We start from the raw sequence: 15,070 nt of genomic DNA, 5'->3' as shown, positions 1-15,070 counted from the left end.
TGTTGTTTTTTGCATATCCAGATCTTAAAGTTCCTTTAACTTTTAATTTTGTATTTTATATGTATATATATATATATATATATATATATATATATTATATTTATTTATGATGTATTTTTTGTTATATTTACCATATTCGAAGAAACTACACATATGCTCCTTGGATAAAGAAATACAGCACATCACGTGATTCATTTGTTTTTCCATATAAAATACCTTTTTTCAAAAACTTATAAGAACTGAAAATGAGAAAGCGACTGGTACTCGACGTCAGTATTCTTCTTAGCGAACCAGTAGACAAACATAACTGAAGTCATTATAAAGACCTCATATCGGTAAGACGGCCCACCTATCCTTATCTCTAAATTCTACAAGTTTATTTAAATTTGAGCCACGCCATCTGATGGTTAGTTTGATAGCATTTATCAAGCCGCCTATTTAACCGAACACTTTTTGACAAGTTGGGAGTCTATAGCTTATTAAGAAAAATGGGTAATTTATCTATTCTACTTTTATATGAAGTCATAACAACGGCCTAAATAATCTAATATTTGTGTACTGTTCACGCTTTAGTGTGTGTGTGTGTATAAGCAACATTTGTGGTAAATGTTTGAAAACGTTTGAGTCATAGTATGAATCTTGTGATATCATGACAACTGAACATAATACTGGAAAATATGTTATATCCTGGCACTTATAAACATTCACAATAAACACACACAAAAAACATATCATGTATTGTTCCGTTCTAGATTGAATATTTTTATTTAAGTTTATAAAATAGGCATACATATCAGCATGTTTGTCAGCCATAAAATAAACCATTAAAACTTATGAATAGAAACAACTAATTCAACAAAGAAATTGTTGATGCACGTGAGGTACTGCACAGTGCATTAAATATAATACAAATCCTGTATAGAACGATTAAGTTTCTTTCTAGAGTAAAGCTGTCAGAATTATAACAATTGGATGTGTTGCGTCAGCGAGATCACGTGACTATTCTCACGCCCTCTGCTTTCTAGAACTATCCTGTACCTTGGCGAATGCTCTAGCATTTACTAGATATAGGATAGGAGACATTTTTCTACTTTACATTTAACTAATTTTTTAGACTTCTCACGAGTATGAAGCGACGATACTAGAACACTGTGAAGCTCTAGTCCTTCTATTTGTTAATAACTCATAGTTTACTATCTTAAGATTGAATTATCATGCCGTCTCTCCATAAACAATTTTCGTCGATGAGGGGAACCGGTAGAGAAATAAAGTGCATTGGAAAATTTGGAAGATGTAACAAATAAGATAAAGAAACAAACTAATGCTCATGATTTATAATCAGGAAAAGTTATTGTATTCAATCGTTAGTTAAGCACTTTTAATAGCTTTTATTTATCAATAGCAAGCGTATTATATGCGTACCCAACAGAGGATCTTTATACAGCAGCCTGTTCTAGCAGCAGCAACAAAACTGAATTATACAAACATATTGTGAATTAATGTTAAATAGTTTATCACATCCTAAATCGACGATCAATTTCAGTATTAATATTTAAAAGAAATCAAAGATAAGCCATGTATGAAAATAATTAACATAAAATTAAATCAATTCTGTCTAATTTCGTTATATCGTATTTTCATTGATATTTTTCTTTCTACTCTTGGGTACGTACACCATCCTAAACATATCAAAGGGGCAAACCTTAAATGCTCTTACACGTGAAACAGTATCACAAATCGATATATTTTAGTCGTGCACATGTTCGGTGGGCGTGTTCCGAATGTCCTGTTGTGGGAATGTTCTGCTGTTTCGACGAATTTTTGCCACATACTACTCTCCTTTGAAAGACAATACCATCATTTCTTCTTCTAATTTGGTTGTTTATTATTTTGCTGATCATTTTAATTTTAGTTATTATTTCAATGCAGTTATATGACACTTTTACCTATTAGTGGCGAACGGAGAATTTTAAGAAACTAATGCAACTATAATTATACATTCTGAAAATACAAGGAAATGTCTAAAATCGCTGTAAAAAGGATAAAGTGGTGTACGTTTCTACAAAAAGATCTTCATCGGAATCCAACGATAAGTAAAATGTTACTTCAGAAACAGCAGGTTGTTTCCTGGATTCCTCAGAGCCAATACGAACAGAGAAACGTGAGGTTGGGGAGTGAATCTGCATTATGGAACAAATTTGCAAGAAATAAAAAAAGATTATGAGATGGAATAAAATAAACAAATAGCAAGTGTGAAAATAGAAAAACAAAGAATAAAAAGTAAATGTGAAAATTAATTCAAATGCAGCTCAATATGTTAAGTATGAATAAATACAAAAGTGGTTAAAATAAATGAAAACCAAATAAAGGAAAACTGGCATTTTTGGCCCTATTAGGCTCCCAAAATGTAGATGACGCTAGAAGATACAACCTTAGCTGCCCCTATTATACAGGTGATAGTTTACGGTAGAGAGCCAGGGGTGAACGATGTGTTAGATACGACGTTTTCAGTGACGTTCAATATAAGATGGAAGGGGGACATCAAAATGTATTACCGATGTTCCGTTTGAATTTTGTATTAACGTGGTATTAGACGTAATTCTACAACCTTTCGATAGTTCAAGCACACTATACTGCCAGTATCGAGAACAATATATATATATATCTCAAGGTCATGGATTGATCAACAAAAAAGACCAGATATAAATTCCTTGGAATCACCTTAGACGTTGCATTCACAGGATCTTCCGTAACGTAACCCATTGATTGGCTGATCATAAATGTGTCCTGCAGATTCAAAGTCTGTATCAGTTTCAAGGGGGGGGAGTCTTGTTACTTAGTCTATCTTCATGTCACCTGTAACTCTTTCGAATAAATTAATTTAGTTACACCCTAACTTTGACCTCTTAGTATCTACAGCAATATATTGACATTGAAACTGTTCCACTAGGTGTATTCAACGAAATTGCAATTCTATGCTCATTTTGTATAATAATGATTTATCTATAAAACCCTGTCTCTTTAATATTTTATAAAATTAACCAGAACAAGTAACAATGTCGTATCTATCCAGTCTAAATTATCAGTTTAGTTAAAGTGTTTGAGGTTTCCGAAACTTCCAAAATAGCAATTGTAGTAAAATCTACTAATGTATGTCAAGGACATTTCGTAATATAATTTTTTTTTTTTTCGAACTATTTGTTCCACAACAGTGGATACCAAATATAAATGTGTTGTTCTTTATTTTAGTAAAGTTAAATCGTTATCATAATTCTGATTCAAGGAGATCCAAATTTTGAAACAAACTAATTGATTTAAGAGATACTAAGAAAAGCAACACATAAGTTTTAATAATTATGTATTTGAAAAAGTATTAATAAAGCCCCTATATAAAAATGGCCACCTGGAAGTTAGTTTTAAAACAACGTTCTTGATTCTGATCAACTTCTCCTAATCGTGAAAGCTAAAGTTTCTGATTTTGTTTGTAAATAATGCACCCTCAAAACATGACAAATTATTTTACACATGTATCCCATTTAGCTTGTTTAGTGTTTTAGAAAATGAAATACTAATACATAAACTTATAAAAACTATTTTGTATTTTCTTTAACATAGTTAATATAGTATTTTAACTGTAAATATTATACATACTTCTTAAAAACATTTACTCCTCTCAGTTATAGTACTATAATCTGTTCATCCAGGTGACTTGGACCGTCTCCAGAGGTTCTGGCTGCAAGGTATATGTAAGCCTACTAAAAACAAGCGGAATGCTAGTAATCCCCTAGACACCAACCAGTTTATGAGTGCCTTCCTGCTGCTTGGATGTGGAGTTATCTTAACCCTAGTCTTGTTAGGCTTAGAGCATGTTTACTTTAAATACATTCGTCAACATTTGGCCAAGAAGGACACTGGTAGCTGTTTTGCGCTTGTCAGTTTGGTAAGTTTCTCTTCTTTAACATTTTCGTATCGTGACAAACATTCCAATGTTTTGTGCTTCTTAGTTTGTTAGGTTTCTGTCTTTTAAAACAACCGTATGGCGAGGGACATTCTATTATTTAACAAGTACTTTTTCACTGGTTTGTTTATAAGTGTGAACATTCGGTCAGGGTTTATGACTAAAGACAGACCTACAACTAAACAAACATTCAATACAAGACCGTTTTTATTATGTTATTTACAATCACGGATTTTTGTATGAATTGATTTACTGTATACGAATATAATATCCCCCTCCATTAGTTTACGCAAATTCGAACAGCAAGTAATTGTAATGGTGCAGGTATGTTATAACACCCAAAATCTATATATCTTTCATTTTAATATTCATTTGTGTACTAATCTAAAATTTCGCTATAGAAATGTTAAGTTCGAAATTTTATGAAAACGAAATTATAAAATTTAAATTTATCTTCTTTGCGTAAATGTATTGCAGCACTGTAGATGTACCGAGCGTTCTTATCATGTCCATAGCTTCGTAGGATGTCGTCAACATTAAATTTACGTCCCTAGAATCGATTTACATAGACGGTGCATTTTAAAAGCTTACTTAAAGTTATCACACAGAATATCAGTATTTCAAATGCTGTTTTATCAGGTTGTAGTATAAGAAAGCTATGGAGATGTTTTATGTGTAAAGTAGCATTCAACAGTATCTCTGCTTTTACGTGATCCAGGATAATCCTACCTTCTCCATATGAAAAAAATCCAGCTCGTTCTTTGTTTTCAAATGTGCTCTCAAAGCAACATTAAACCACAGAATAGATACTAACTAAAGGCTTTTGTTAGTATATTTCAAATACAAAACTTCTTTTTCAGCGACTACACATAACAATTAACCACCTTCAGTCATACTTCAAACAAATTAACAAACTAACGTAAATAACCCACTTCCATTAGGGCATGTATTACCATAAATGATTAGTATCATTTATATATCTTATATATATTCACAGTGTATGAAATACATTCTGAACATCACTGTAGACTTCTTTATAAGATTACTTGTAACCTTTACTGAAGCTTTGAGGCTATCAGCAGTTTCTGACTAGATGTTCTTACATGATAATACAGTAAAATATATTCAGTACACTATTTTATGATATATGATATTAGTTAATATTGCCAATCATTCCTTATAAATTTCGTCTTTTATTTCGAATAATATGCATTTTAAGGCGACTAATAACATGTATTATCTTATTCAATGTCAGTTCGTCAAGTCTGTGCTGTTAATACTTGAAACTAAGCATATCTTATTCAATGTTAGTTCGTCAAGTCTGTGCTGTTAATATGTGAAACTAAACATATCTTACTCATTGTTAATTCAAGTCTATGCTGCTAATACGTGAAACTAAGCATATCTTATTCAATGTTAGTTCGCCAAGTCTGTGCTACTAATATGTGAAACTAAGTGAATCCAGCTGTCGAGAAAAATAATCTTCCCAAAACCAGTTTATATTTCGGTCTTCGTTCTCCTATAACAACATAAGAATAACTGCAAAAGAAAATGGTCTGAAACACTTAACACAGCGTGGTATAATATTTTCATTTCGTACAGAGCATGGGAAAATCACTAAGTTTTCGTGGGGCAGTGTACGAAGCTCAAGACATGTTGAAACGTCATCGATGTACAGACCCAATCTGCGACACCCAACTGTGGAAAGCCCGACACGAACTCGACATGGCTCGTCTTAAGTTAAAACAACTTCAGAAAGAACTCTTTCTCAGGTGAGTCGAGGCATTAGTAGTTTCTAAAAGGCAACTTCATCTCCTAAACCTTTAATCTTGAATTTACGCTTAAAACGTTTCCCATTAAATTCATATTTAGTTTATACTCGCATTCCTCCTTTGACACAATAAAGGTATTTAAACTTGATTTTGATAATTCAAATACATGTGTTTATTATGATTATATCGGTGGAAATAACCGAATCAAATCCTTTGTCAAAAATATTTAACTTTTCGTTTAGGACAAGTTCTGTTGATCCTCTAGAACCACGAGACTTCACGAGGAATCACAGTAGCACAAATGAATCTCAAACTCCACCTTCAAGACTTTACTATAGACCAATGAGAAAGGAGATTGCAGAATATGAAACAGTTATTTAATTTTACAAGTCTTGGTGAAGTCGCTGCTATTGTTTAAAACTCTTTAGATATTCTTACTGTCTTAAAGATTAGATCATTCAATCTGTGTTATATATTGTGAACTATATTGACTGATCAATACTGAAGTAAAGGTAAAAAAGTACAAGAGATTTTTTATTTTATTTGTGAAAAATATTTGGTTTTCAGTGTAAATTTAATTAACGTTACGATTGGAAGATAAATTATCTTTCCTTATGGGTTAAAAATCTTTATTGTTTTGCACTTATTTGGTCGAATTTTACATTTATTCGAACTCTAAAAATAATATAAAACAAAAATGGAATTAAACATTCAAAACTAAGGTCTTTGAATGATGAAAAACAAAATAAATACACAATTGCCTCGAATAAATACCTAAGTCCTAATTTTTAGAAAAACAATTTATGTTATTTATAGAATCAGCAGTCTACTGATGACGTCATATTATACACCATCTTATGATCCATTCCACACGTCATCTGCTATCAAAATAATTTACTTTGTTCGAGTTTTATGAAATTTCGTTCTGATTATTTGAACTATCATACATACATATATGTTTATTTTTTTAGATTAGCGTATAAAGTAAGCAACCTGGCTTTGAACATCAGAGTTGTGAAATATCTGTAAAAAATGTTCTCATTTTGTTTTATTTATTCGTGAATAAATAAGTTTACTTTGTATTCCGAAAGAAAAAATAAATATTAAAGGAAGAATTGTTTTCCTGCAATTTGGACAAAGAGGCAGCTTCTCAACGTACACCGAAGAACGCACCAAATGGCTGCCATCGTTATATGAAAGTATTATTGCGTTACAGAGTGAGTTTTATATGTATTTTTTATATGTATAGTTTTATATGAGCTCGTCAGTACACCTTCAGCTTTAGAGATTTAAAATTTGTAAAAAAATATGAAAGCAATTAAATATTGAGCTATCTAACACACATGATCTACGAACCATTGCACAAAAGCATCTCAAATAATAAACAAATAATAATAACAAAAGCTCAAATAATATCAGTTTTTACAATTATGTTATTAAGCATTAAATTTGCAAATCTGATAACAGCACAAATAATTGCCCATAAACAACAATTTTCGAAAATCTTCGTTCATCTCTTTATCATAAAAGTAATTAACTTCATTCTAGTATTAGCATTCAGCCTTACATATTTTATTTCCCACAGCTCAAACACTGTCAACACATTTTTTTCACAGATCGTACTTTCAGCTATTGCTTCAGCATGTTCAGTTTTTGTAACTAACTTCAGTTGTTGTTGTGTGTGTTTTTTTTTTGGGGGGGGGTAATGTTCAGTTTCGCTGAGTGTCATTCTCCTTCAATGATTTCTTGTTCAACGGTTGTATTTTTTTTAAATCACGTCATGTTAAACATTTAAAACGTATAACACATATTGTTTCATTTTTCCTTTGTTTACACTTTCTTAATCATACGTTGTCGAGTTAAAACTACTTTAATACTTTCATGGACTTTTGTCATGTAATTCCCATTCACTTATTCAGAGATTACTCTGTGTCTTTTACTATATCTCTGATCTTCAAATGCTACTCTTTATGAAGCTCAAGGGAAACAAAAACATACATTACTATAAAAGGGAGAAGAACCAGAAAACTTCACTATCTTTTGGCCCTTGTACAAATACATATTTTTAATTTCTTAAGTTATGATTAATGCTAATAATTTAGGAACTCATATGCCCGTATAGTGACATCATATCCACTTAACTCCCATTATGCAAAAAATAGTCTTATAAACCATACACTCCACTTTAACGGTTATGGCTTTTTCTTTATTTAATTCATTTCCAACTTCGTTTACTTTGTATTTATTACATTTTTATTATTAAACTTTAGGTGGAATATGCTGCTAATGCAGTGTCCAAAAGTTAAACTAAGAAAAATATTTTAAAAAAAGGAGGATATTAAAATAAAATGATAATTTGTGGATAGAAATATATAACGTAACTAGAATCAGGGTAGTGAAGCTAATATAGTTTTATTTTCTTACTCTATTGATCACAATATTTTTTCATGATTTGGGAAATGGTGAAATTTCATACAGCAGGAGCAAGTGAAAATAATTTTAATGTCTGTTGCGTCATCGAGTCACATGACTACTGTGACGCAACGTTTCTAGAACTATCATGTACTTTGGCGAATGTTCTAGTTCTTACTAGATATAGGGTAGGCTGGTATATAAAAGAGGGGAATGTAATGTCTGGGTGGATAGTGAGTAATTGAACTGCAGTCACAGGGTATTGTTGAAGTTGAGTGTTTCGGTAAAGTTATATTCGGAAAGAATAAACCAGTTTTATTAAGTAAAGACTTGTGTCGTTAAAATTTCGTCGGAACAAAGTTACGAAAAAAAATCAATTAACAAACGGAGACGTAACATGTCTAACTATAAGAAAAATGCGTCAATAGCTCATTCAAAAAGTTCCAGTGTCTAGAGATTACTTAATTGTGACAGAAGATTACTTATGTTAGTTTATGGCGAAATATTCCTTTTTTCTTTTAGTATCCTTACCTATTTATTACAACCGTCCCTCGAAAAGTGACGCATGTGAGAGAAGAGTTTTAAAACGTGTAATATTTTCTCCTTTATTTAACTCCATAGAAATACATCTTTACTTTTAGATAGCGTTTATGTGCGGAAACATCTGTTAGCTAAGTTCTTGCACAGATCTTAAAATATAACGTTGATAAACGGAAACATAGGCACATGCAGATACGTAGATCTTGAAAGTCGAGTTGTTCAAAACTTTAAAATAGCGTTGATAACTGGACCAATTGTAGAAAAACAACTAAAACAATAAGATTATTAACTTAACAAAATAGCATGAGAATTTAAAAAGACACAACAAAATTTTGTAAAAGTGGTATAAGAAGAGAGAGGTTTGAAAGTTTAATATTTAAGACCATAAATAAAGTCAAGTACATTTATATAAATGTTCATTTTTTACGCATCCCTGATTGTGAATCCGAACTGGACAAATTAACAGAAGAGAAATGTAAAAAAGATATCAACTATTTACGTGATTTTTATCTCAAATTCTAGGCGTATTGGTTTCTAATGCTTCGCCGTTTAGAACGTAACTTTTAAAAGAGAAAATCCGTTACATCACGATTTTTGTATTACCGTTCCAGTATCTCACATTGAATGTTCTGATAACATTTAATTATAAGTGTATTACTTGCGTTTGTCACGCTCACTTAATTTTTGTGTCGTTTGCTCAACCACAGACTTCCACCACACTCAAAAATCTCTTTTTTTATTTTTTTTATTGTTCCTTGATGGAATAACGGTAAGTCTACAGATTTACAACGCTAAAATCAGGTGTTCGATTTCCTTCGGTAGATGCAACAGATAGCTCAATGTGGCTTTGTTATAAGAAGAACACACATTCTTTTTATTTAAGTAAGGTTGGGTTTTGAGTAGCGTAGCCTAGTATTACAGAACAGCTTATTTAAATATATATATATATATAACAAATAATTTATATTAAATTAGAAAATTGTTGAAATAAACTAATATGCATCTTAAATTCTACAGCCACATAAAATCAATTCAAATAAAAAGACTGAACGCTCAAAACTCAAAAATAAAAAGACAAAAATTACATGATTTTTTTATCCCCTTACATATTGCATATTCTGGCCATTCATTGTACGCCCCATGTATTACTTCGAATTAAATTTTAAAAGCACCCAATTTTCTAAGAAATTGCTTATAAATGTTTGTCAACACATGAATGGACATGTGATTATCTTTGTTAACAGACTCAAATAATGTTTCGAAGATCCAATGGGTACTCTTCAGACGACTGAAGAGATTATTGGCATTATTTGTCTACGTTGTTTTTTGTTGTTTTGGTTTTCTTACAGTGAGCCTTGAAATGCTCATTGAAACCTTTGAACTTATACTTATTATTGCTTTAATTATATATTATTATTTTAAACATTATTACTGCTTCTATATAGGTTTATGAGCTTGCATCTTGAACAAAAACAATTTTGTCGTTAGTTAGAATAATCATGCAGGAAGCAGGAAAATTCTGAATTTATTAATTCTATTCACAAATAGCCAGGAGCAATCTTCAAACAGGAAAAACAAAACAATTCATGTTATGATTTAACATATTAAAACATGTAAAGTTAAGTATAACGACAAACTAGTATTCTGTTTGAAATTGCAAATTGTAACTAGTGTAGCGATTATCTGAAACAATCTGTAGAAAACTTACGAAAGAACCTCAAACACGAAGTTTGAAACCCCGCATGTTTTATGTATTACGAGACCTGACAAAAGAAAACTGAAATGTATGAGGAAAAGAATTATAATTTATATTATTTGACATGAAAATGTTCGAACGTTCGCAATTATTAATTCAAGAGCGGTTGATTCTGTGTAGCACATAATTACTTCAACAAAACTTTCTAAACGCTAATATGTGTATTTGTTTTTGTTTCTTCTCTTTTGACTCATGTTATTTTTACTTATATTTAAAATAGTATTATATTACTCTAATTACGCCTTAAGTCAATAATACTTGTCACCTTAAGAAAGTGTGTTAAATGGCCCTTAAACCTAAAGCTTAGTCAAACCGACACATTATTATTCTATACAAGCTGCCAATCTTCGTCTTACACACTGTGATAAGGAAATTATACAAGTTATTTTTTTACTCCATTAAAGTGAATTAAAATATCATGGGTGTAAAATATATAATGTATTAATCAATGGCTGTGCAATATCAGCGTTTACTTACCATTTCCTTTGTTTTTGTGAGACAGATAGAGATGCAAGGTAAATACTTGTAATAACATTAAATTTCCATACGATGGTTTAATTGCAAGCCTGAGGACTTATAACTCTAAACATCGGGTTTCGATGCTCGTGATCAGTAGAACAAGATAGACCGTTGTGTATCTTTGTACTTCTTACTATAAAGATGATCTATGATGAGTGTGTGTCTGTATGTGTTAGCATCCATTACCCAGAGTTCATTTGTTCTATTACCTTAATTTGTGTGTGTGTGTGTGTGTGTGTGTGTGGTAACTGGAAATTGTCTGACGGTGTAAATGGGTTATATTGTTTTAGGATCTTTGCCTGAGAAGGAAATAAAATACACTGAAATAGGCAAATTTCCACTTTTTTTTTATAAACTTTTGGCTTTGGATTTAAAGACAAAAATACCTAATCAATTAAATGTGTCAATTATTACCTTCCACAAATCAGAGTGTGCAATTAGCGTCTAATAAGATCATTAGGGATTTAATAACAAGGAAGAAAGGGGAACGTTATCTAACGTCGTCCTTTATATCACTTTTGTTTCCTTATCGGGTACTCTCAACTAGTAACAATAAACAAATATCTATATTTTTAAATTGCGAAGCTGCCATTTGCACTTTCATTTACAGTTTAAACAAGTAATCTATTTAATTTTTTACCAATTTGTCAAAAGTTTATTTTTTATTATACCCTCTAAAGATATTCTTTTTTTAATTCCATCCATTCCATAACTTAAATAATTTTCTGTATTTCAAATACTGGGCTGTTTCGTCTGGAAAGAAACCAATTTAGTGCTGCCATCTCATTGTCTGAGTTGAAACTACGTATTTATTGGAGTGGTAAAATTTCTTATGACATTCTTTCCTTTTCGTATTTACATTTCACTATGGCCTCATAGAAAACTCTGAAAGATCGTCCACTTCAACACTTAAATTAGGAGCAATTAGAACGGCACAAAGTTTACATTATTCACGATTTCAATAACACAGTTCGCGTGTGTTTAAATAAAAATTTGACTTATTTATACATAGAAAGACATAATGGTGATATTTTTTTGTAAATTTTTAAATAATTCCTCGATCTGGTATAATTAATTAAAGAGAGAATGTTAAAAAGATCAAACATCGTAAGTCTAAGATAATAAGTTTGTTAAAATTGAATACTGTGGCATTCTTCCGTTCCAATAAATAAGGTAGATACATGTGACGAATACCCGTATCTTGAATTAGAAAAATATAGATAGTGCATGTGAGGCCAATTCCAGATTCACGATGGTTGATCATAAGAAAGATTTACAAGTAATGAAAAATGTTTCGGGTTAAAACTGAATTGAACCACAGAGTGTGAATTGTACGAGTTAAATAATTTCAAATATGCCTCTTTTATAAATAAGTTACAAATAATAGCCTAAATAAATTACATAAGTTCAAATAAAACATAAATCCAGGGACAGTAGGAATTTTTTAAAGTAGATGTTAAAATTTACCCATAACCAAATTAATATTTGTTTTGACTTTCGAGCAATGCTGCTCCAGGCGCCAACTGTCCGTAATTTTTAAGTGATAGATTAGAACGAAGACAGCTAATAACACCACTCATTGCCGACTTTTGGGTTACACTTTACCAACCAACAGTGGTATTGACCTTTAAGTTATAAATCAATCACGGCTGAAAAAATTAGGATGTTTGGGATCAGGATTCGGATTTGAATGCTCTAGCTACCCGGCCATGCCAAGCCACAAGATAATTATGCATCTTAAACTACAAGAAAGGGTAAAACTATGAATTAATTAACTCTTCGTCTAGTATAAATGGAATTTGGTTTAGTTACTTAATTTGTAATGAAGGAAATTATGGAATAGCCAGCTCTCAACCCTAGCTTACTTCAGTTATTGCTGTATACTCCATCATTATTGGTCCAAGACATTGACAGCGAAATTAGTAGCAAAAAAAAAGAACCCGATATTCAAACTTTTCATGTATTCTTCCAGAAATTAGTTTATTGACAAATAAAAGACGCAATAACCAAAGCGAGCATAAATATTAGATTAGAATGGATTAATAAAAAGTAGTGATCGTCATCATTATGAGTAACTTTTATAGGCTTCTCATGGAAGCATTTGTGGTTATCTCACATAAAACACTAATGAAAAATTAGGCTAAAAAATAAATAAAATACAATTAGTTATCATACAACTATAGTAACTTTCCTTTTTTATTAGACAAGAAAGATGTTTGTTATAATCTTTTTTTAATGGATCACCTAATACAATAATGGTCAAAATAATAAAACCCACATTACTGTCTTTTGTTTTTCTAAAATAAACAACAAAATGATACCGTAATAAAGAAGCAAATCTACATGGGTATGAGGTACTAGTCCAAATTAATATATCAAAATTAGTGAACCAAACTAACTGGCGGCAATGTTTAATTTAACGTAGTGTTTTAAGCTATATTATTCATATTTTAATTTATGTTTTTTTTATTAGAGGCCACGTAATTTGATGACCTGGAAATTTCTTGTAGTAGATAGAAAATGAGAATTATGTAAATCTCAGCTAGTGAGTTACGTGTTAATTTCTAAGTGAGAGTTACTGCATCTATTTGTTTGTGATTAAGATAATCACTGAGTAAATTAGTGTGTTTGTTATCGATTGATTACCGATGGAAATCCTGCAAGTAAAATTATTTGTGAGTTAGGCATACATTAGTTTCGAAATTTCTGTTCAAGTATTATGTGTGAAAGTAAACCTAAAAGTGAATTTTATTTTTAACAAACCTTCTGGTGTCTGTAAAGTTTACTTTTTTTTAAAGAATTTCCATATATTGGTAGCGACACAAAACTTACCATCAGATGCTTTTTTTTTTTTTTTTGCCTAACAATAAACCAGACTTCATTTCACTGTAAAAATACTTAGAAACAGATTTCACAAGTATGTATGTACGCCATATGTCCCAGAAAATTCATTCTACTTATAGTAAAACCGCTTACCTGCAGTGATGTCAAACAACATAAACTAGCAACACCTAGAGCAATATTATTTTTACAGATGAATGAGGCACCATGCAGCTAAATAACAAAAACGTATGCTTATAAGAAGAAAATCTGAAACTGGTCTACACTATTTTGAAACAGGGATAGAACACATATTACGCGGTGGAATTATGTTGTGAGCATAAGTGAATGTACCAGCCTCTACATCCTGAAAAGCGGTATTATTAATACCACATACCGTAGGTCCACATCCTACGATCCTTTAAGTTATTATATTCTGGTATAATTGGCTTTGATTTTAGCCTAACAGATCATAATCCCCTCTCCCACTGAGGTAAACTATTGGCACATTGCTTTAAGTAAAAAAGCTTAACGGAATAAAAATCCCATCATCCTCATTGTACTTCGATTCAATTAAGTTAGGAATTTTCTTGGAAGACATGTCACATTCTACTAAGTGATTTCGGACTCTAAGATAACTTGGGATCTTATCAACACTCTGATTTTACGCATGAAACATGGGTACCAAGCTGTTCACAGTGACCATATTCTATACTGAAGTGAAATATAAAAACAACTGTAAAGATGTAAAACCACACCTAGCAATAATTTATTTACTAGTGTAGGCTGATTGACAAATCATTTGCATTTCATATCATATATAAATGATTATCAGTTGCTTGATTTTCATAAAAATTAACTTAATGAAGGTGATTGATATTATTTTTTTTTAAATATTTTGTCTTCATATTGCTACTGTGTTACAAAATCAGATTGTCCTTTATTTGCTTTCAGTAGTGTAAATTACGTTAAATAAATAAAAATATTATATTTTATTCAACTCGTGACTGCTACTTAATTAATTCTTGTTCATTTTCACTGTATACTAATAACTAAGTAATAAACTTCAAAATGACTCAGTTGGTATTGCCTGAATGATCTGTGCCTCAAATGTTTATGCCAGTAAAATGTTCTTGTCAATCTATCATTATATCCTAAAGCAATGTCATTCTTCTCAAGACACAGGAATCGTCTGACTTGTCAGTTGTAAAAATCACTGGTCACTTCTATACAGTATGCTTCACTTTACAGGAATCTTTTCCATGGGAAAGTGTATATGACACTCTAGTGGAA

At 31.0% G+C, this 15,070-nt stretch overlaps 1 protein-coding gene across 3 annotated transcripts in view; it reads left to right on the top strand.

The window, feature by feature from the left end:
* The window catches only part of LOC106465949 (glutamate receptor ionotropic, NMDA 2B-like), a 182,350-nt gene extending 175,512 nt beyond the window's left edge, over positions 1-6,838 (top strand). For all 3 annotated transcript variants that reach the window (XM_022394492.1, XM_013926196.2, XM_022394475.1), the window contains 3 exons: positions 3,705-3,940; positions 5,561-5,730; positions 5,973-6,838. In XM_022394492.1, coding sequence (XP_022250200.1) covers positions 3,705-3,940; positions 5,561-5,730; positions 5,973-6,111 — 545 coding nt within the window. In that variant the 3' untranslated portion in view covers positions 6,112-6,838. The remainder of the gene's footprint in view (positions 1-3,704; positions 3,941-5,560; positions 5,731-5,972) is intronic.
* Positions 6,839-15,070: the final 8,232 nt, after the last annotated feature.

This window comes from Limulus polyphemus, unplaced genomic scaffold (assembly GCF_000517525.1).
Source record: "Limulus polyphemus unplaced genomic scaffold, Limulus_polyphemus-2.1.2 Scaffold71, whole genome shotgun sequence".
Taxonomy (NCBI): Eukaryota; Metazoa; Arthropoda; class Merostomata; order Xiphosura; family Limulidae; genus Limulus; species Limulus polyphemus.
Note: the sequence above shows the minus strand (reverse complement) of the source record. Positions and strands in the feature narration are given on the sequence as shown.